The 22,375-nt window shown below is 45.3% G+C and overlaps 1 protein-coding gene across 1 annotated transcript; it reads right to left on the bottom strand.

Moving 5' to 3' along the window:
- Window positions 1-1,800: 1,800 nt before the first annotated feature.
- DCSTAMP (dendrocyte expressed seven transmembrane protein) lies at window positions 1,801-21,414 on the bottom strand. Its single transcript, XM_065903088.1, has 5 exons — window positions 21,391-21,414; window positions 11,900-12,042; window positions 9,558-10,599; window positions 5,129-5,437; window positions 1,801-4,067 (listed from the first exon to the last, which is right to left on the bottom strand). Exons 2-5 carry the CDS (start codon window positions 11,905-11,907, stop codon window positions 3,873-3,875), a joined length of 1,554 nt encoding a protein of 517 aa, XP_065759160.1. The 5' UTR covers window positions 11,908-12,042; window positions 21,391-21,414; the 3' UTR covers window positions 1,801-3,872.
- Between the last annotated feature and the right edge of the window lie 961 nt (window positions 21,415-22,375).

Genomic DNA, 22,375 nt, shown 5'->3' with positions numbered 1-22,375 from the left:
AGGTAAATAAGTAAGCTAGTTAATTAATAGAATTTAGGAAGGCTGAGGGTCCAATTTTTTCTAAAAATTGAGTAGTCCATTATTTTTAATTTTTTATTAAAGTATAATTAATTTATAGTGTGTTAATTTCTGCCACACAGCAAAGTGATTCTGTTATATATAGACATTCTCATTAAAATATTCTTTCCCACTGTGGTTCAGCACAGGATATCGAATATAATTCTCTGTACTATACAGTACATGTGTGCTAAGTCTATTCAGTCGTATCCAACTCTGGGTGACCCTTTGGACTGCAGCCTGCCAGGTTCCTCTGTCCATGGGATTTTCCAGGCAAGGATACTGGAGTGGGTTGCCATGTCCTCCTCCAGGGGATCTTCCTGCGTCTCTTATGTCTAAGGTTCTTTAGCACTTGGCCACCTGGGAAGCCTGTGATGTACAGCAGGACCTTGCTTATCCATTCTATATAGAAGAGCTTACATCTGTCACCCCCATTTCCCACTCCACCCCTCCATAACCCCCTCTCCCTTGGCAACCACAAATCTGTTCTATTTGTCCTTGAGTCTGCTTCTGTTTTATAGATAGGTTCAGTTGTGTCATATTTTAGATTCTACATAAAAGTGATATCATATGGTACTTGTCTTTCTCTTTCTGACCTACTTCACACAGTATGATAATCTCTAATTGCATCCACGTTACTGCAGATGGCATTATTTTGTTCTTTTTTATGGCTGAGTATTATTCCATTGTGCTGATATATAGGTTCCACATCTTCTTTATTCATTCATCTGTTGATGGACATTCAGGTTGCTTCCATGTCTTGGCTGTTGTAAACAGTGCTGCTATGAACATAGGAGTGCATATATCTTGAGTTATAGTTTTGTCTGTATATATGCCCAGGAATGGGATTGCTAGATCATGTGGTAATTCTATTTTTAGTTTTCTGAGGCCCCTCCATACTATTTCCCATAGCAGCAGCATCAACTTACACTTCCAGCAACAGCGTAGGAGGGTTACCTTTTCTCCACACCCTCTCCAGCATTGGTCATTTGTAGACTTTTTAATGATGTCCATTCTGAACTGTGTGAGGTGGTACCTTATTGTAGCTCTGCTTTTCATTTCTCTAATCGACAATAGTGAGCATCTTTTCATGTGCCTACTGGCCATCTGTGTTTTTTCTTTGGTGAAATGTCTATTTATGCCTCTGCCTGTTTTTTGACTGTGTTGTTTGTTTTGTTGTTGTTGTTGTTGAGTTGTGTGAACTGTTTGTAAATGAAATCCTTGTCATTCACAAATATTTTTTTCTCATTCTGAAGGCTTTTTGTTTTGTTTATAGCTTCCTTTGCCATGCAAAACTTTGTAAATTTGATTAGGTCTCATTCATTTATTTTTGTTTTTATTTCTGTGGCCTTGGGAGACTGACCTAAGAAAACATTGGTACAATTTATGTCAGAGAGTGCTTTGCCTATGATCTCTTCTAAGAATTTTATGGTATCATGTCTTCTGTTTGGGCCATTTAGAGTTTATTTTGTGTATGAGTGTATTCTAACTTTAGCAGCTGATTTCTTGCCTTAGTTAATGTGGAGCAGATCCCTTCTCTAGGAGAAATAAGTGCCAAATGAGTAAAAAAAATCACATATCATATCAATTTATTAATATATATATATTTTTAGAAAATACAGTAAAGCATAAAATCATTAGAATATTTATAAAATCCAAAATTACAAACTTATCTTCACCACAGGTCTTTTTTGGTCAAAAAGTTATGCTAATTAAATCAGCACTTATCAGAGTTTGGGTTCTAGAGCTGGTCCTACGTGTTATTAATAGTTATTACAGTTAAAATCGCACCAAAGTCTAATAATTTGAGAAAATTTGGGGTGAAACAAAATTATATGATATTCCTTTATTATAGGGTTTCTCAAAGATCTATTATTATAGGGTTCTTTTTAATTCTTAAAAATTATGCCAACATGCTTTATGGATCTTCAAGGTTGCAAGGCAGATGATAAGGATTTATTAACATCATTTATCTCTTTTATGAAACAACTAAGGGATTAGTGGTTTGAGGAACACACTTTGGGAAATGCTGACTCAGAATTCTAATGTAGGATCCTTCTGCTAGAGAAATTTCACCGTTGACAACCTGTATTGAAAGAACTGCAATGTAAAACTTCCTGGAATGATGGTTCTCAGGGCTGGCTGACCGTTAGAATCATCTGGGAACTTTAAACATGCAGAAGCCAAGACCCCATTCTAGGCAAGATAAGTCAGAGTTTCTGAGGGTAAGCTTTCCCATTGAGAAGATAGAAATAATACTACCAACCTCACAGGATTGTCATGAAACATAAGTGAGATCATATGTACAAAATGCCTACTCCAGTGCCCAAAACGAAAGCTGTCTTTGAAAAAAAAATTTCTTTCTAGGGATAATGTAGAATTTCAGTTTAAAAATGTAGAAGATATTATGAAAATAGAAAATCACCATTAAAATAAAGAAAATCACTATTTGGCTGGCACTGTTTTGCATCCTTGAATGCAAAAACTAAAGGGTAAATGTATGATGAGAAACAGGATGTTTGCCTAGTCTTGAAGCATTTCCTCACAACATACTTATTCATTACAAAGGGAAAAAAATGACTTCAACAGTGGAAGATTCTGCGGAGCCCATCTTAACTAATCGAAGAAAGGTTGCCTCACCAGTAACGAGGCATGTCAGCATGACTTACCCCTGATCTCGTGCACTGAGATGAGCATGTCAGCACTTCTGTAGTACTGTTGCTAAAAAATACGTCTCCGGGGTTTCCTTACTAGTAAACATCGGACAGACCCAAGTCAAAGGACATTTTACTAAATAACTGGCAGCACTCTTCAGAAGTGTCAAGGTCATGAAAGAAAAAGAAAGAGACACTAAGGAACTGTCCCCGATAAGACGAGAGTAAGGAACTGTGACAAACAAGTACAATGTGTGAGCCTGGACTGGATCAAGGACCAGTCCTTGGGACATTAGTGGGCTATCAGTGGGACACTGGTGAAAATCCAATGAGTTCTATAGATTCTGCATTTCCCAAATGCTACTACCTGGTTTTGACAATTGTGCTGCAGTTATATAAGATGGTAACTTTCAAAGATGAGGGGTGATGGGTAGATGGAACGTACTATTTTGCAACTTTTTTGTAAGTCTGAAAAAGTTTCAAAATGAAAAGTTTAAAAAATTTGATGTTTCTTTCTTTCCTACTCTGACACCATAGAGAAAACAGAATCAGTATTTTTTTTCCTTAGGTATTATCGGGGAAATATGTCTCTGTGCTACACAGTATATATTGAGTATCATGAAAAAGAGGCCCAAGGTGAACATTGTAACCAGCCTTTCATATGATTTTAATAAATGTGTTCTCTAAATAAATGTGGCTGGAAGATTTGGTAAAAGAGGAAAGGCCAAAGAGACCCAGGAAAGTAGAGGGTAGGAGAGAGGAGATGGTGGGAAGAAATTGGGAGCTGCTGGAGACGGGTTTTGGAAAGAGTTCTTGAATAAGGGTGCAGAAGGCAGACAGACAGTTGTGAGAATAGGAAATAGCCATGAAGGATATTAAGGAGGGCAGAGAAGGGACAGAAGCACTGAAAGATATTTTCCTGGCATCATACATGTATGCTCTCTTTGATATTCACTTGTGAGTCTATAGCAGAGATTTTTCTTTTTTTCTAATTTTCTTCTTTGAATATTAATCTATGCTGAGACTCATCCTTGCAGGGCCTGGGTTATTGTACTGTTACACAGACACACAGTCCAGACCACGTGTCTGGTCTGTGAGACAGACAGCTTCACCATTTACCTGGGACCCCTTTATGGAAAAAAATGGCTTGACCCTGCAAACTCAAGCTGCTGAAGGACCCTGCTGTGCAGCTCTCTCTCGCTGGGGATGAGAATGGGCTGCTGTCAGTAGCCTTGAGCAGAATCGCTGGCACAGGGTAGACGAAGAGCTGTGTGGGGTCTCTTCTGGGTTGTCTTCACTGGCAATGTCCATTTGTTTCTTCCCAATCACTTCCAAGACCGGAAACCAGAAATGAATCTGAAAAGACACGAAGTTGGATGAATGAGCATTAGAATTATTTCATTTGCCACTGACATAAACTTTTCAAAAGACTTTGAAAATGGCCAGAAAAGCTTATTCTTAAGAATTGTTTTGTTCTTTCATTGCCTATGAAATATTTTCTGATTCCGTAAGTTGTAGATGGCTGATGGCAACAATACAAATGATTCTTGTCGATAAGCATGCAAATGAATTTCACCCAGTAGAATAAAACTCATCCTCCCATTCACCCTGTTGGAACAAGCCAGTTTTACATCTATTAAGCAAATTAATTTTGGTCTTCTCAGTGGTTTGTATATATGGGTGTGATTTAAGTTGTTCTTTGAATTGGTTGGAATTTCTTAAAGTTCCCTTTTTAATTAATAAGTTGAATAAAGTCTTTGATGAGTGTTCATTTTATATGTATGTGGAAGTCATTATGTTATCATATATATGTATAAATATACATATATTATATAAATATCATATATTTTTTAAAAACTTTAATGTTTATTTATGTGGCTGCAGTAGGTCTTAGTTGCAGCCTATAAGATCTAGGTCCCTGACTAGGAATCAAACTCGGGTCCCCTGCATTGGAAGCTTGGAGTCTTAGCCACTGGACTACAAGGACAGTCCCTATGTCTTTTAATGCTGGACAATGAGCAAATTCTTTGAAGTTTACCAAGTTGTAGCAGATACTTCCCTTCTGTTCTTTATTTACTCTGTAAAATAACTCTCTCTAGGCAGTGTCCTTTAGCAGCAATTAGAGGAGGCATTCCCAGTAGCTTCTCTACGATAAGACTGAAAAACTCAGTTGGAATCAGCATTTTGAAGGATTATTCTTCCAGAATTTTCTGGACCAACCAGCATTATTGTAGAATCTTCTGGACTTAGCCATGTGTGTCTGTTCCCCATCCTCGCCCCCTCACCCCCAGGGTCTCCCCATCTGTTGCTGGGGATATAAGCCTTAACGTAAGCTTGAAAGAGTGCTTAGAAATTCCATTTGCCCTTGAAGCTCAAATTTTCCCTAGTTACAGGTTACACCCCCATTTCAGCTTTACCTTTGTAAAGTACAGACTCAGTTTCCCTTTTACTTCTCCCACTGACTGCTTTGATCTTTTCTTCAGTATCTTCGCGTGGAGGTATTGCATGCGCTCCCTCTGCACGCTTGGGTAGAAGGATGCTGACACCAGGATTTTAAGTTGCATCAGGACGGAGGACAACAGTCCTAGCGTCACTAGTATCACAAGAATGATGCTGAGAGGAATCCAGGTCTTAGACAGAAGGAGCTTCGGTTTAGGGATGCAGGTCGGTTCAAACAGAGATATATTAAAGGAAGAATCATGGATGATGTCTTGAGTCCCTTGTTCCTAAAGTGAAAGAATAAAATCATCAAGATCCACGCCATTTTCATAACCTGCCCTAGTCTTTCTCTATACTGCTCTGCAGCAGGTAGAATTTATCTTAAAACACGCAGGGAGCTTTGGTGGAAGAAGCTATTCCAACTCTTTTTATGTGCAACGATTGGAGTAAAGAAGGGAGGAGTTTTAGTTGTAGCTACTGCAGTGTTTTCCAAAGTGGGTTTGGGGAAATATAGATTTCCTTGAGAGAAGGATATCAGGTAAGTTTGTTTGCTCTGTCTCTTCTTTAGAGAGAAATGATACCCACAAGACTGTTGAAGGGTCTGAGAAGAAAGCAGAGAAATTTGTTGGCTTCAGCAAATCCTTCTCCTAATAATGTTTGAAAGGATTTTAAAATTATTTATTTTATTTTTGGCTACTCTGGGTTTTTATTGCTGCACACTGGCTTTCTCTAGTTGTGGCAAATCGGGGCTACTCTCTAGCTGCGATGCCTGGGCGTCTCATTGCGGTGGCTTCTCTTGTTGCAGCGCACAGGCTTTAGGGCACTGAGGTTTCCGTACTTGTGGCACACACATGGGCTAAATTGCTCTGCAGCATGTGGGATCTCCCAGACCAGGGATCACACCCATGTCCCCTGCACCAGCAGGCAGATTCTTAACCACTGGACCACCAGGGAAAAGAAAAAAGTGAAAGTCACTCAGTCATGTCCGACTCTTTGCATCCCTTGGACTGTGTAGCCTGCCAGGCTCCTCTGCCCATGGAATTCTCCAGGCCAGAATACTGGAGTGGGTAGCTGTTCCCTTCTCCAAGGGATCTTACCAAACCAGGGATCAAACCCAGGTCTCCTGCACTGCAGGCAGATTCTTAACCATCTGAGCCACCAAGGAAGCCCAGGCCACCAGGGAAGTCCTCTTCTAATAATTTTGACTGCATAACCCACGTATGGAATGCCTGTTTCTATACTTCAGAGGATGTGGGATTCATGAAAGATGGTTTTAGCTCAACTGGAGGAGATATTTTGTAGCAGAGCCCATCAAGACCCAGTCATAGTCTCTGCATCTTGACAAACACCCCGTCAGCAGACCACAAGGTCATAAAGATCTAGAGGCATTAACTTATGTTCTCAGTCACCCTTCTAGAGCTTGAAGTGGCGGGGATGGGGTAAAATTATTCTTGATGCAAGGGTACTAAAAAGAGTATATTTACTGAAAGTGGCTCTAAAATCCTATTTATAGAGGTCTCAAAATAGGACAATTTCTCATCTCTCTTGGATGCTAGGAGGGGTGCATTCCTTCCTGTTTGAAGGCAACAGAATAAACCAGCTGCCCTCATCAAACTGACCCAGAGGGCAGATGACATTGGGCTACCCAGACAAGCCTCCAGCAGGAGACGTGTGTGCTGATTCAGCTCTTACTTTTCCCTGACCTGAGAAAGTCACATCATCTCTCAGTGGATCTGTTTTCCAATTTGGTAAAACAGGAATTAATGGACCAGATCCTGCCCACGAATAAACTACTCCCAGTGTAAATTAAGCACCTTGGGGATGGAGCATTAACCTTATAGACTGGAATACTTAGTAAGTTATTATTACCCCAGCGCCCCAGAGCCCTGGGGCCCAAAAGCTGGAAATGACTTCTGAAAAGAACCCAACCACACCCAGAGAACACTGTGCACCTTGCATTCACCCCAATACCAGTAAAAAATCTGGAAACCCCAATCCTGGGACTTTAACACAAATGTCAAGTCCAATCTGCAATTTCCCCAGCACTGTAGCCAGGCAGGAGAAAGCCTTCTTGTTGACTCTCCTTTTCTCTTATTAAAAAAAGACAGTTTGCCTGTGATTAAATAGAGAGTTTTCAGTCCCCAGAGCAAAGGCATGCACTCTTTTTAATACCGTTGAAGAAACAAACACATCGATTGAGTCAGTGATGAGAAATCCTGCAATAAGAAAGCAGCGGGTGTCCAGTCTGGAAAGGAGTTATTTAGTTTAGGAATCTAACCAGGGATTTTGCAGCTGGGAGTCAGGGTTGAGTCAACACTTTTGTAAGGGCTTGATAGAGGGCAGTGTGGAAGACAAACTCTCAAAATACAGAGCGATGTATTAAATGGTATCCCAATGTTTTAAAATGTGTTTGCCTCTCCCAAGTAAACAATTTGCCAGAACGGCATCGAGTAACAAATGAAAAGATTCGCTCAGGTAGCAGACAGTCCTGAAAAGTTAATGCAGACTGGTGCACACAGTAGGTGCTCAATAAGTAGCGACCTAGTAGCTGTTTTTTTCTTTCAGTGCCCAGCCATCCAGCCAGGTCCAGTCACGTCATCTCCCATCTTTCTTCTTTATTTAAAATCATTTGAAAGTGGGAGGAAACTTGAGCCAGTGTTTCTCCTCTTGCTTGACCGCTTTGAAAATCTGCCCCAACGGAGGGACCAGGAATCTCCAAGGTCATCCAGGAATAAGAGAGGCACTGCCAGTCACGTGGAGGCCGGCCGCTGGGGGCACGGTCTCCCGCGCTCTGCAGCAGAGAGTCTGAGAGGAGCCGGAACAGCTGGCTCGAACTCGCATCTGTCCCAGCGCCCAGCGCCCTGCTGTCCTTGTGAGTGTCCGAGGTGGTCTCCCCGCGCCAGATCGTGAGCTGCTGGACGGCAGCCCTCACGCTTGAGACATCTTTGCATCCCCAGGACCCCCGCAAAAACACCGAAAAATGTATTTGTCAGGACAGTGTCACTGGGAAGCTTCTGGGCCTTTTTCAAAAGGCAGAGATCGCTTCCCTCTCCCACCCCCATCTCCCCACCCCGCCCCCCGTTTAAAACAGTGAGAATTCACAAACCAGGCCTGGGTTTTGGCTGAGAGAGAAACAGATGAGAGAGGAGCAAAAAGAGAAAGAAAGAGAGGAACTGGTTAAAAAAAGGACCTATGGGAGGGAGGTGGGCTGTGGGGGAGGGAAGGCAGGGGTCCTTTTACCAGCTGCCCCCCACGATCCAGCCGGCCTGAAAAGTCTTGTTTGGCTTCCATCTGAGACTCTGCTTCCATTATCCACTCTGCTCCAGATATCTTGAGCAACGGGGGGTTCTTGTAATTAACTGAAGTCTTCAGGGGAAGGGAATGCTCAGAGTAATCAGCTCGGAGAAGCAGCCCAGGAGTGGGAGGGACAGGGGCCAGACAGCACCTGCTGACCAGGAGAAAAGGGGGGGAGAGGGAGAGTGTGGACACCGCAGGAGGAAGTGGGGTTTCAGAGGAGGGTTTGCAGGTCCCCTTCTGCCCTTCCCCTCCGAGATTTCCCCCAGCAGAGGCATAACCTACTGTAGCTCCATAAAGAGGAAAGAAAGTCCGACACATGGAAACAGTGGATGGTGTTTTCACCACCCCAGGCTAGTACACACCACCCAGTATGCATGACTTTCCTACACACACGCATGTGCAAACACATACAGCTACACACATTGTGTGCACACATACGCATCCACTAGACACACAAGTGCACATCCCACCTAGCTCAGCTCCACAGTGCCTGGGTTTAAAAACAAGTGAGACAAGTATCTGTCAGGCTGCAGATCCTCTGAAATGTCCAGAATGGGCTCAGTCGTGTTTGACTCCGTGTGACCCCATGGACTGTAGCCCTCCATGCTCCTCTGTCCATGGCAAATATTCCAACCAAGCATACTGGAGCGGGTTGCCATTTCCCACCTTAGGGAATCCTCCCAACCCAGGGATTGAACCCAAGTCTCTTGCATCTCCTGCTTTGGTAGGTGGATTCTTAGCTACTGCACCTGGGAAGTGGCAAGGGAAACCCCTCGGAAGCCCCCTGAAATGTCCACGTAATCATAAACTGCCACGGGGAAAAAATGGAAAAGAGGAAAGATGGGATGAACAAAAACCATGGTCCTCTCTGTTGGGACAAGGCTGCCCCAGGAAACGAATGCAGAGATCAAAGATGTGCAGAACGTTATCATATAAGACTGGGGTTTCAACTCAGTTTAACCAATTTGTTTGGGGCTCTTCCTACATTCCAGGCTCCGTGCCAGGCACTGGGGATCCAGGAGGGAAATATAACACTGCCCTTCCTTGGGCCGTTCACGATCTTTTCCAAGCAGCTAGGATACCAGGTGAGACGGGCCCATGAGCACCTACCTGTCTGTGCAGTTTCAAGTGCACCTCGAGCCCTGGCAAGCTTTGGAAATGTTTGCTCATGGAGAAAATGAGCCAGTATAGCAGATAATCTATGGCTGCAAACAGCAACCAGATATAGAGGTGGGCAAGAACCGGGAAGAAAAAGAGCCCCAGGTTCCTCCTGTCTTTAGGAGTCAGCCAGAAAGACGGGACGAGGACATACTTCTTCCTTTCCTGCTTATTCAGCGGGAGGACACAGGGCCTCTGTTCACACCTCTCCCTTTCATCCAGCTGGACAAATTGTCTGGTGAGGTAGATGTTCTCAAACTTCCAGCCACAAGGGCCCAAGAATCGCTTCATGAAGAGCCCAGTGCCAGCCAGCAGCAGCAGCAGCCCCGTGAGGGCAAGGGCCTGCCGCCCCAGGGAACACAGCACCTCCGTCGCCGTCACCATCTGGTACAAGACCCCCAGGGCTCTGTCCGTGGTGTCGTTGAGCTGAGCCTCCAGGGCTTGGCTGGGACTGAAAAGCGAGACCTCCAGGGTCTGGTTCCAAGACACAAGATCATCAAATAGACTCAGGTGAGTGACAAGGCCATACAACCACCGAATGGCTTCGATGTATTTTTTCAAAAGTGGGAAATGGATGGAAAAGCTCTTTGCCCTCAGGTTGCAAGTCATACTGTCCAGGAGCCCTTTAAAGTTGTGAAAGATATTTTCCACGTGTCCAAAGATGACCACCCCGGTGCCCGCAGCGATCAACGCGTTCCTGCCTTCACGCAGGCCGCACGAGAGGAAGAACAGCAGAAGGAAGCACCGTGCGTGCTTGGAGCAGCAGAGCAGAACACACGTGGCCATCCAGGAGGTGATGAAGACGATGAGTGAGGACAGAAACCAGCAGAAGGCCCCGGAAAGGAGGCCCACGGAAACGAAAGCGACAAAACAGCAAACGCCCACGTGTTGGGTAAAGGCCACCCATCCAGGGCTTCTTGGAGACACATACGTCTCCCAGAGGCTTGAGAAGATGTTGGTGCCTGAGGTCCAGACGCCCATGCTTCCTGTGTCCCTGGAAATGAAGAAAAACCAGGGTCAGATGCTGCTTTTAAATGTCCCCTCTCACTTTGCAAAGGGCACGGTGATAGATTGATTGCAAGAAGAATGGCCATAATTTTTTACCCTTCTCAGTCTCCACACTATTATCGAACTAAGATTGGGTCCACACGCCTGAAGGCAGTAAAGCTAACCTACTGGTACCAGAGTGTGGGGAAGGGGAGTGCAGAGTTTATCCCAAGGCCCCCAGCGTGGGGCCAGGCAGGAGAATTGGCAGCTTGTGTTTAAAAGACCCAAACTCTATATAAACGAGCTTATTTATGAAACAGAGATAGGCTCACAGACACAGAAGACAAATGTGGTTTCCAGATGGGACCATGGGGTGAGGGCTGAAGGAGAGATAAATTAATAGTTTATGATTAACATATACACACATCTTGTGTAAAATAAATAAAAACTACAAACCTACTGTATAGCACAATTAACTGTATTCAATGTCTTTGTAATAACCTAGGGAAAAGAATCTTAAACAGAATATATATATGTGTGTGTGTGTGTATATATATATATATATACACACATATATATGTGCGTTTTCAGTTGTGTCTGATTCTTTGTGATCCGAAGGACCCTATCGTGCCAGGCTTCTCTGTCCATAGGATTTCCCAGGCAAGAATACTGGAGTGGGCTGCAATTAAGTTATGTATGTACATACATACATACATACATACATACATATATATATCTTAACTTGTATGTATATAACTTAATCACTTTGCTATATACCTGAAACTAACACAACATTATAAACTAATTGTCAGTCAGTCAGTTGGAGAAGACTCTTGAGAGACCCTCGGACTGCAAGGAGATCCAACCAGTCCATCCTAAAGGAGATCAGTCCTGGGTGTTCATTGGAAGGACTGATGTTGAAGCTGAAGCTCCAGTACTTTGGCCACCTGATGCAAAGAGCTGTCTCATTTGAAAGGACCCTGATGCTGGGAAAGATTGAAGGCAGGAGGAAAAGGGGACAACAGAGGGTGAGATGGTTGGATGGCATCACTGGCTCAATGGATATGAGTTTGGGTGGACTCCAGGAGTTGGTGATGGACAGCGAGGCCTGGCGTGCTGCAGTCCATGGAGTTGAAAAGAGTCAAACATGACTGAGCGACTGACAGTTCAGTCTCTCAGTCATGTCCAACGCTTTGCTGAACCGCAATAAAAAACATGGTTAAAAAAAAGAAGGCCACAACTCCCCAATGGCTTTTGGGGAAGGGCTGTTAAAGTCAAGACGGGGGAGAGGCTTGCAGGTGCCTGACCAGCTCATGTAGCTCTTGATTGCCCGGTGGTGAGTGTGACATTCTGGGAATTAGCAGCATCAACCTGGTTTCAACCAATCTGAGGTCCACCTGCTGTGGTCAGCCTGCAGTTAACTTCTTTCACCCGATGGAGATTTTAATATCTGCAAAACAACTCAAGGATATGGTGCTGAATATTATCTATAGCTTGTGAGGAGGAACTAAAGGGCCCTGACTTTGTTTTATGGCTAAAATCATTATTTTGTTTTGCTTGACTATTTTCCTTTGTTTCTATAGTTTCTCACTTTTCTGATTAAATTTGCTCTTTGGACTTGGAGAGGGCCTAGGAGGGTGAAGCTCTTCTACAAACAAGAGTTGGGGCACATGGGGTTGGTTCCTAGGAAGGCCCTGCAGAATACTGCTCAGTTTCAACACCTCCTTGCAAGGTGACTTTACTTCTTCTCCCATCAAGAGGTAAGAGAAATAGAATCCGGTGGTGGGGTTTATTGCTCTAACCCTTGAATTCTGGATGGTCTTGTGACACCACTGGCCAGGAGAATGTGGCAGAAGTGACAGTGTCTCTTCCGAGTTTATGATTCCCTCCTGCCTCTCTCTTGGAACCCTGCTAAGAACTTGTTAACAAGTCCAAGTGTGTTAGCTTCTATTACTGCTGAAGCAAATTTCCACAGCTAGTGGCTTATGAAAGTGTGGAAGTGTCAGTCGCTCGGTCATGTCTGATTCTTTGTGACCCCATGGGCTATAGCTGCCAGGCTCCTCTGTCCATGGAATTCTCCAGGCAAGAATACTGGCATGGGTGGGTTGCCATTCCCTTCTCCAGGGGATCTTCCCAACCCAGGGACTGAACCTGGGTCTCCTGCATTGCAGGCAGATTCTTCACTGTCTGAGCCACCAGGGAAGCCCTTGTTAACAAGTCCAGGTGTATTTGCCTCTATTACTACTATAGCAAATTTCAATAGACTTAATGGCTTATAGCAATACATATTTATTCTCATATAGTTCTAAATGTCAGAAGTCTAAAATTGGTCCAGAGTGCTGGAGTTTCCAGGAGAAAATCCATTTCCTTGTCTTTTTTAGCTTATAATGCTGCCTATATTCCTTGGCTTGTGGACTCTACTCCATCTCAGAGAGAGCAATGCTTCATTTTCTTTTCTCTCTGACCTCTGCTTCCATCCTTATATCTTCTCTCAGGACTCTGATCCTCTTGCCTCCCTCTTGTAAGGACCACTGTGACTATACTAGGGCCACCCAGATAATCCAGGATGATCCCTCCATCTCAAGATTGTTAACTCAAGCACACATGTAGAATCTCTTTTGCCACGAAAGATAACATAGCCACAGGTTCTGGGCATTAGGACATGGACATCTTTGGTTGGGGCTCGGGGAGGCGAGGGTCATTCTGCCTGTTATACACGGTGGACTGCTGAAGGACAAGAGGCACATGACCAGTCTATTCCATCAACTCAGCCAATAGCCAGTCCACTGCCTGAATGTGAAGCAGGGTACTACATGTCACATACCACACATCACATATCACATAGCCAGTCCTCAGCCACCAGCTGATCACAGATACTTGAACAATAAAAAGGAATGCTTGTTTACGCTCAGCCCCTGAATTCTGCGCGACTTCGTTAGGCAGTGGTTGTTTACTGATAAGAGCAGCGGGACTGTGCCGTGGGTCTTATTAATTGAAACCAATCTTAGGTTGATGGACAGGCTGCAGTTTCCACAAACTGCAAGAAGACAGACCACTTTCAGATAATCATCTGTTTTCTTGTGCTCTAATTTTACAAAAAAGAAGGCAAACTAAAGGCATCCAAATTCAAAGGTGGCATTGGACTGAGACCGATGTAATCAGCTCTGCGCCTTCACTCCCTAGCTCTTACCCTCCAAGTGCAGTTCTCTCCTGAGAGTCTTATAAGGAAAACGAGAATAATTTGTCACTGAGTTAATCATCTTTTCTTTTTTCCCACATCTGGCATAACTAAAATGAAGGTGTTAAGGGGTTGCCCTGACAGTCATGCAGGTTTAGGTCCATGATGCACTCAGAGAGCCTTGGGTTCACTTGGAACAGTATAAAATAAATTTGAGCTCTCTTGATTGACATGAAAATACCTAATGAGCATTATACCGTGTATACGGAATTTTAATGAACACATTGATCAATTATTAAACCCTCTCAAATAAATCCCTTCTCACATCAAATATTGTGGGGCTGGATTTATGGAGTAACTTAATATCGTTCCAGCCGGTGAATTACACTCGTGATGCGAGAGAAGTGTCAGGGCATTGGCTGGAGGGCATGAACTGAGCAACCTGAGATGAGGAAATGGCTTTCTGGGTTCAGGCAGAATGAGGTTAATGTAGGGCAGAAATGAGATGGGGAAATAGGCAGGTTAGGAACAAATCTGTGGAAATTTCTCCAGCAATAATATAGAGGGCTTGCAGCCCTTGGCACTTAATCTGAATGGGAAAGTTCAGTGCAGAGAAGAAAAATGGGGAGACATTGTGTTGAAGAAGGGGCATTACCGTGTGGGACTGGCCTTAGGGGAGATTCAAGATCCTCCCCACGAGGGTGTTCTAACTCCATCTGGAGGAAAGGGGATGGGAGTAAACGGTCATTAGAAGGGTAACCAGCAAAAGAACAGAGTTAATTTTTCCCCTAAGCTTGCTTCCTTTCAGAACTGGAGGTTGGTTTGGAGGCTGGCAGTGAACTTTCCCATTCAGATTACATGCCAAGAGCTGCAAGCCCTCTATATAATTGCTGGAGAAATTTCCACAGGTTTGTTCCTAACCTGCCTTCCCCATCTCATTTCTGCCCTACATTAACCCCCTTCTGCCTGAACCCAAAAAGAAAGTCATTTCCTCATTTCAGGTTGCTCAGTTAACACCAGTTTGGAGGCTGGAGGACTGATGCTGAAGCTGAAACGCCAATACTTTGGACAACTGATGCGAAGAACCGACTCATTTGAAAAGACCCTGATGCTGGGACAGATTAAAGGCGGGGGGAGAAAGGGGCGATAGAGGATGAGATGGTTGGATGGCATCCCCGACTCGATGGACATGGGTTTGAGTAAACTCTGGGAGCTGGTGATGGACAGGAGGCCTGGCGTGCTGCAGTCCATGGGGTCGCAAAGAGTTGGACACGACTGAGCGACTGAACTGAACTGAACTAAGTGGTTCCATGCTTCCCCGGTGGCTCAGATGGTAAAGAATCCATCTGCAATGCAGAAGACCAGGGTTTGATCCCTGGGTCAGGAAGATGCCCTGGAGAAGGGAATGACAACCCACTTCAGTATTCTTGCCTGGAGAATCCCATGGACTTCAGAAGAGCCTGGCAGGCGGCAGCCCATGGGGTCACAATGAGTCAGGCATGACTGAATGACTAACACACACACGTTGAGTGCTCCCATGCACCGACTCCACACCCACACCTCTCTGACCCTCAGAAATCATGTATGGCCCCTGTGCTCCTGAACCGTCCCCAGCCTTGCCGGTGTGAATCAGCCCTGCTTCACTGCTGGGCAGGAGGACTTGATCAGCCAGCAGTGAGCAGGTGGGGAGTTCACACAACACCCAGCCCCAGTGCCGCTGGGAGGTGCCGCCTCTCCTCCTAGGCGTGGCCCCATTGCCTTCTTTGTTAGGGCTTTGGATTTGACCTCAAACCATTATGTGAGTAATTGGTGCACTAATGGGTATTAATTGCCTTTTGTGTCCTAGGGGCACTTTACAGAGAGCCTCTCTCTGCATCCTCTCTGAAGCCTCTGGAGACAGATGTTCTTTGCATTTCACATAATGGACGCTGAGGCCCAGAGTGCTTGCTGAAATGTGTCAGGGGCCACACAGAGCAGGTGGCACAAGGGGATTCAGGCCAGATCTCCCTGTCCCCCTGCACCATGCCCAGATTCCACGGCTCTGGGCTCTGTTGTGTGACAGGGTGCTCAGTTCATTCTATCTGCTGGAAACTCATCACACTTCCTGTCAGTGACTCTTTAAGACACTGTTTGTATATCACAAACCCATTTCTAACTGCTCTTTTTTTTTTTTGCATCAAAATAGTTGACCCCGGTGGGTCAGACAATAAAGAATCTGCCTGCAATGCAGGTGACCTGGGTTCGATCCCTGGGTTGGAAAGATCCCCTGGAGGAGAGTAAAGCAACCCACTCAGTATTCTTGCCTGGAGAATCCCCATGGACGGAGGAGCCTGGCAGGCTGCAGCCAATGGGGTGTCAAAGAGTCGGACACGACTGAGCGATTAAACACAGCTCAGCACAGTTGTCCCTGTGAGCATGTTTCTCAAATCAGCAGATTTTTCTCTACAGCAAATCACAAATCCCAGCTGTTTTATGTTTTCTAATATCCTTTATGAGGTACCATGTTGCTTGCTTCCTAAAAAATTAATAATGCATATTTTAGATTTGTTTTCCCCTTCTCTTGCCTTTATCCTTGTACAGTGTGTTCTTAATGAAGAGGTTTCTCTGCAAGTGAGAAATAGATTTATGGATCCATTAAAATTTTAACATTTGCCAATAAAATCTAATAACAATTATATAAGATATATGCCTGCAATTTTGTCTTGTAAGAGGCACATGTTTTCTTAACAAGCAACAGATCTAATATTATTCCCATTTGTTTTGGGGTTGAAAACAGCATGTCACTAAAAGACACCAAAACTTTCTGCAGCAAGAGACCATATACCTTCCCTCCCATTTTATATTAATATCTCAAGCCACAGGGGAGAGCTTTGCACCACTAGCCCAGGACTGGTCTTCCACTCTGCCCTTCCCATCACTGTTGAATGTGGCCTTGATTTCTTCACCAATCTCTCTTCCTCATTTTCCCTACTTGAATAGAAGACATGCTGAGCTCCTTCCTGGTGAGGTTTATGGAGGGGAGCTTTCACAAGCAGGTTAAGATGCCCTGGAGATAAGGTAGGTACCCAGTAAATGCAATCCATTTCTTCTTGTTTCTTTGCTGCCACAGAGAATTGAACCTCTGTTCTCTGAAGCTCTTTAGGCAAGGCTTGAATGCCCTAAGGATGGGAGGCTCAGAGGCAGGAGCTGGACTGCTCCGCCTTCCCAGCACTGACATTTGACACGTTGCCTTTATTAATAGATGTCCGTTGATTTCTATCTTCTGGTCCTACAGAGGTGCAGTCATTCTGCTCATCTTTCTTCCAATTGCCCCAATCCTTTCTTTTTAGGAAAAAAAAACAAAAAACAGGGAATCAGGATTTGAACAAGCCGGTTGCTTATTTTTTCTCAAAGACTTTTTCAGGCAGATACCAGATTTTTAAAATTTTATTTTTAGAGCTGAAAGAAATCTTATAGATCAGAGTTTCTTAAACTTGAGTGTGTTATCGCTGGGGGAGTCGTGTCAAAATGCAGATTTTGATCCCAAACATCTAGAATGGCACCTGAGCGTCCACATTCCTAACAAGTCTTGGGTGGTGCTGATGCTGCTGGTCTGGGGACCAGACATTGGGTCGCCGTCTCTAGAATTCAGCAGTGTCTGACAGCACCTTGAGTGGTGATGGAGATATTCCGTATCCGAGTCGTCTGACGAGGTCAGCACTGGCCCTCTGTGATGACTGAGCACTTGACCTAGAACTGGTGGAACTGAGAAGCTGCATTCCTAACTTTAGTTTTAATTCATTTAAATTTAAATAGTCTCACGTGGCTGGTGTCTGTGTCCTGAACAACACAGCTCTAGATGACTAACACCTGGCCAGCTGGTTTCCACAGATGAGCAAATGAAAATCCAGAGAGGCTGCTGGACTTGCCAAGGCCCTTCCAACACTGGAGGCAGAGGTGGGAGGCAGACCCCAGTTTCCTGCCACAGGGCGACACATTTCCATCCCATCAACATCTCCTCTCTGACTCTTCATGAAGCCCATTTTAAAATCCCTACCAGAGTTCCTAAGCAACAGAGTATCACATTTCCCACATACCAAATTTGCCTTCAGCTATTACTAAATAAATAATTAGAAATGAGGAATGAGCAAAATAGTAATAATAATAGATAATATTAACAGTGATCAGGTTGTTACCGAGAGTCTGGCCACTGTTACGGCATCTGAAATACATTATTCCCAATCTTCGCCACAGCTCTGCATGATTATATTGATACAGTTTAGATGAGACAACTCAGGCTCAGAGAGGCTGTGACTTGCCCAAAGTCACATAGCGAATAAGCAGAAGAAACAGAATTACATCTCATGTTTAAGTGGTACTGAGGATTCAGGATAGGCAAGCTTCTCAGATTCTCTTTCACATGATCCTCAAAGAGTAATTTCTAAGTCTAGTTGAACTATATTCCCAAAACCCCAATCACATGCATATCATGAAATGCATATTCAACAATGCAGGTATACGCTCTCCTTGCCTTGTCATCTACATTGGGCGTCCTCAGCACAGACTAGCTGAGTCCTCCAGAGCTGACAATGGATTTCCATCTGGGGGTCAGGCCCATCCTAGTCTGAGGACCAGGCTGCAAGGCACTTGTCCTCCCAGGGTCAGGGGATGAGACCTGCATTCGGTGTTGGTCCCCGCCTTCTCTGTTGGGCTGGAGGTCAGGGTCGGGGTGGTCCCTGAGTTAGGACGTTAGGGCAGCGTGGGCAGCACTGAGGTTTTCAAATGCCTGCAGGGGTCAGACGGGCACCATAAAGAGTGAAGGAAATCAGGAGACAGAGAATTCTTGGAGGGCAGGGGTGTGGGGCGTGGGGCGTGGGGGGCTATGAAGCTCCCTCCTCCGCCCCCAGCAGGCTTTCTTTGAGGTTGTACACAGACCCCGCATGGCCAGATTTTCTGATTTTTTCCAAGAGAAGCCAGAAATCTCATTTTCTTTGGGTAACATCTCTTGAGTTTTTCTTTTCTCTTTTAAGTTAGCTCACTTTATTTTTAAGCAGTCTGACAATGCTTTTGGACACTGGTCACCCATTTGCAATCCTTGGCCTTTGGGGAATCCGCACCTGACTTCCTCCTCCTCTCTCTGCTCTGCCTTCCTCCTCATCTTATCCTGCTTGTTCTCCTGTCATCTGAATTGCCTTTCTCTCTTTTTATCCCCTGAGACATTTTTAAAAATCATGCTGTAGGCCAGATTCCAGTCTCATGCATAAATGTTTTTCTTTATGCCTTGGGAATATTTATTTCTGCCCAAAGATCTCCAGCTCTATTTTATTCCCTTCTCTTGTGCTGCTGGATTGAGCGCCCCCTCTCCTCCATTGCTTCTTCAGCAGCACTAAAAGTCTCCCCCCGATCTCTTTAACCTGTGGTTGCCCTGTATCATGCCTCCATTAGCAACAATGTTTATCTCCTGACTCCATGTCAGTGTCTACCCAGGACCATGTACCTGTTGCTTTTACCAACAGCAATATGCCAAGAATAATGACCACTTTTCTGCCTTTACCCCTAAACTCCAGTTTCACCACACCCTGGGGCCAAGAACCCACAGCTGGAGTCCACAGAAGACTATCACTGAGGACCCATCTCTCTTTCACGGGATGAAAGTCATTTTTGTGTGGCTGGGTTACTGTGCTTAGTCATCGCTCAGTCGGGTCTGACTCTGCGACCTATGGACTACAGCCCGCTAGGCTCCTCTGTCAATGGGGATTCTCCAGGCAAGAATACTGGAGTGGGTTACCATGCCCTCCTCCAGGGGATCTTCCCAACCCAGGGATTGAACCAGGTCTCCCGCATTACAGGCAGATTCTTCACTGTCTGAGCCACCAGGTAGGAGGGAACAAGTTAAGAAGCAGGGGCAATGATGAGAAGCACTTGGTCCAAGCAGGGAGCCATGCAGAATGTGCGGTCTGTGTACGCAGGCTGAGCCCACACTTATCTGCTTCCATGCAGAGCTGAACCGTTGCCATGGGAAACAGAAGCAGCCAGGCTCCTCCATCAACCTGCGCACGCCAGCAACCACCATCCGGGAGATGCATACACAGTGGATTCGATGGTCTTTCCCAGGGGTTATTAAATGTCAGGGATCGCAGCAAAAGCCCTGGCGTGGAGGGCGTGGGCTCCCAGCTCCCAGCCCCTAGCCCCAGAGCTCTGTTTACCCACTTTGTTGGGGTGTCAGGGAGATGAACTTTCCAGTGTTGTCCTGTGATTCTTTTGGGCCCAGATTAACTCACGAGGTGCAAAGTATGCATCCTTGCTTCAGATAGGAGGCCCAACCAACAGCCCTGACAAAAACCATTACAGCCCCTGAAGTGGCCCACCCCGGGAGTCTTCTGGGTGGAGGTGTATTAAAGACGCATACACGTCAGCAGTGCCGCTCTGGGGCTGGCAGACAGAAACGCACAGGCTCTCTGCTTTTGCGAGTGCAGGAGAAACCAACGCAGCCCTCTTTGGGGAAAGACCCAGAGGACAGACAGGCACCTCAGCGTTTTCCCATTTCTTCCCTCCTTCCCCGCGTGGGGAGCACTCGCCTGGCCTGGCATCACAAGATCTCCAGCAAGGGAGACCAACTCCCATGGCACCTGCCCACCGGCCCGCTGCCCATGCGCTTTCTCTGCTCCTCCAGCCGGTTCTTGCTAATCCGCTGCAGAAAACTAGTCTGCACCTGTCAGCCTCTCACTGACTTCGGGGCTTGGTGGAAATCTCATTCTAGAGGGAATCTGGAGAAAGGGCAGAGGAGGCATAGAAAAAGAGCGTGAGGCTGGGAGACAGCAGACCTGTGGCCTCGCCTGGTCCCCTGACCTCACTGGGGGCCGCAGAGGTGCCGTGGGCTGGCTGAGCTCAGTTCTAAGGGTCCTCCAGCCCACGGTCTCGGGAAAGAAGGCAAAGGAGAGTGGCCGAGCCCACCCTGGGCGCTGGCATTCTGCAGCCGCCCAGGAGCCCCCAGAGGGGGACATGAGGAGAATGGAGCATTTCTGTTTTTCTCTTTTTTTTCAAACTCTTGCAAACTTCATAAATCGGTTGGGAACGCACTGTTCTCTGAGCCTGCCAAAATAGCTCGAGCAGCGCCGAGAGGTGGAGTGAGTTCCTCATCATTGTGTTTTCATCGCTCTTGCCTTGGGAAAGACAGCAAACGCCTTCCTCTCTGAAAGCAACCTTCACACAAGAAAGGAAAGATTAATGAAAGCTATCGGGGTAAACCCAGCAGCATCTACAGAACAATTCAGTCCGTCTCGGCATTGTCTGTGAGGCCTGGCAGCCCTTTCGCAGCCAGTCCTGCTCCTCTCCCCAACCGGAGCCTTGGCTAAGGGATCAATTCTTCAAAAGCTGGGGGTGGCACAAGTCCACACGGCTGTTTGTTAGGAAGGTGCTCAAGCTGCTGTCCTCCCTGCGATGAGGGATTCAGATCCCTCAGACCATTGTTAACAAAAAGCTTTCTTTCTGCTATTTCTGTTCATCGGTAAACTGTCAGGGGTAGAACCTGGGACTTCAAGTTTCCTCTGGTCTCATCTTTACTCAATTTACTAATGCTTAATTTTTTCTTTAAAAAAAAAAGCAATTTCAAAATCAAGATTATTCTGAAAGTTTACTTACAGGTTCGTCTCAGGCTCTTCTCTGAGTGCAGCAAGGCCTTCCCAAGGGCTCTGAGTCTTGATATACAAGAGGGAAAAAGGAAGCGGAAGTAACGGGAGGGTCACATCGCCATGAATCAACCTCTTTAATTCTCCACAGAAGTGACTAAGTCATTTAATATTGACAAAAGGAGTAACTGATGCAAAGAGACTACATATTTCTTTCTAATGTTTTCCTCGGAATAGATGTTGCAGAAATAAATTCTAGAAAATAATGAAATAGGATATTTTCAAACACCAGGGAGTGAGTTACGAAAACTTGACTGGTCTCTTGCCTTCTTCCTCTTCTTTCCTTACTCATACTCCCCACCTCCATCCCTACCCCAGAGAGTGGACCAAACATTCACCATCCCCACTCCCATCCACAGGTGAAGAGGCAAGAAGGAGCCGCCTCTGTTTTGATGACCCAAGACAGCTGTATCTATCTGTGTCATATGTCTCCATCTTGCTGGGACATCCTATCTTAGACATTTAGCTTCAATTCAAGAGGGCCAGCTTGTGGGGTTGCAAGGAATTAGTAAAGCCCAAAACCTTCCACAAAAGTGCTCTTCTCCTATTCACTAAAACCCACAATATCTCTGAAAGAACTTTTATCTTAAAAACGCACACATTCTGGCCAAAAGGCAAGCATTCCTGAGAAGCGTCAATGTAAAGGAAAATCTAAAACAAGTAACTGTATAGGGGACATTGAAAACTCATGTCAAGCTCAATGAAGATACACAAACATCTGATGTTTGGGAAACCCAGTTGTCCATCAATAAGCAATAGGGATTCAGCAAATTTTGTAAATTAACATTACAAAAAGCCAGTGCGCCTCACTGGAGAGGGTTGGAGGGGAGTGAACACAGGAACAGGGAGCTGAGTTAGGAGGTAGGACAGTGTATTAGTCAGGGTTCTCCAGAAAAACAGAACCAATAGGCTGTATGTGTGGAAAGAGAAAGGTTTAT

The sequence above is a fragment of the Muntiacus reevesi genome, chromosome 12 (assembly GCF_963930625.1).
Source record: "Muntiacus reevesi chromosome 12, mMunRee1.1, whole genome shotgun sequence".
In the NCBI taxonomy this organism is placed as follows: domain Eukaryota; kingdom Metazoa; phylum Chordata; class Mammalia; order Artiodactyla; family Cervidae; genus Muntiacus; species Muntiacus reevesi.
The sequence above is the reverse complement of the archived record's forward strand: the minus strand, read 5'-3'. Positions and strand labels throughout refer to the sequence as shown.

Bases quoted from the DNA above. Each gene is read 5' to 3' on its own strand.
- DCSTAMP (XM_065903088.1), bottom strand. The intron at 5,438-9,557 runs GTAGGTGCTCAT...CTTTCACTTTAG, and splicing joins ACTTGAAACTGCACAGACAG to GAACAAGGGACTCAAGACAT. The intron at 4,068-5,128 runs GTAAAGCTGAAA...GTGTCTTTTCAG, and splicing joins TGAGTCTGTACTTTACAAAG to ATTCATTTCTGGTTTCCGGT.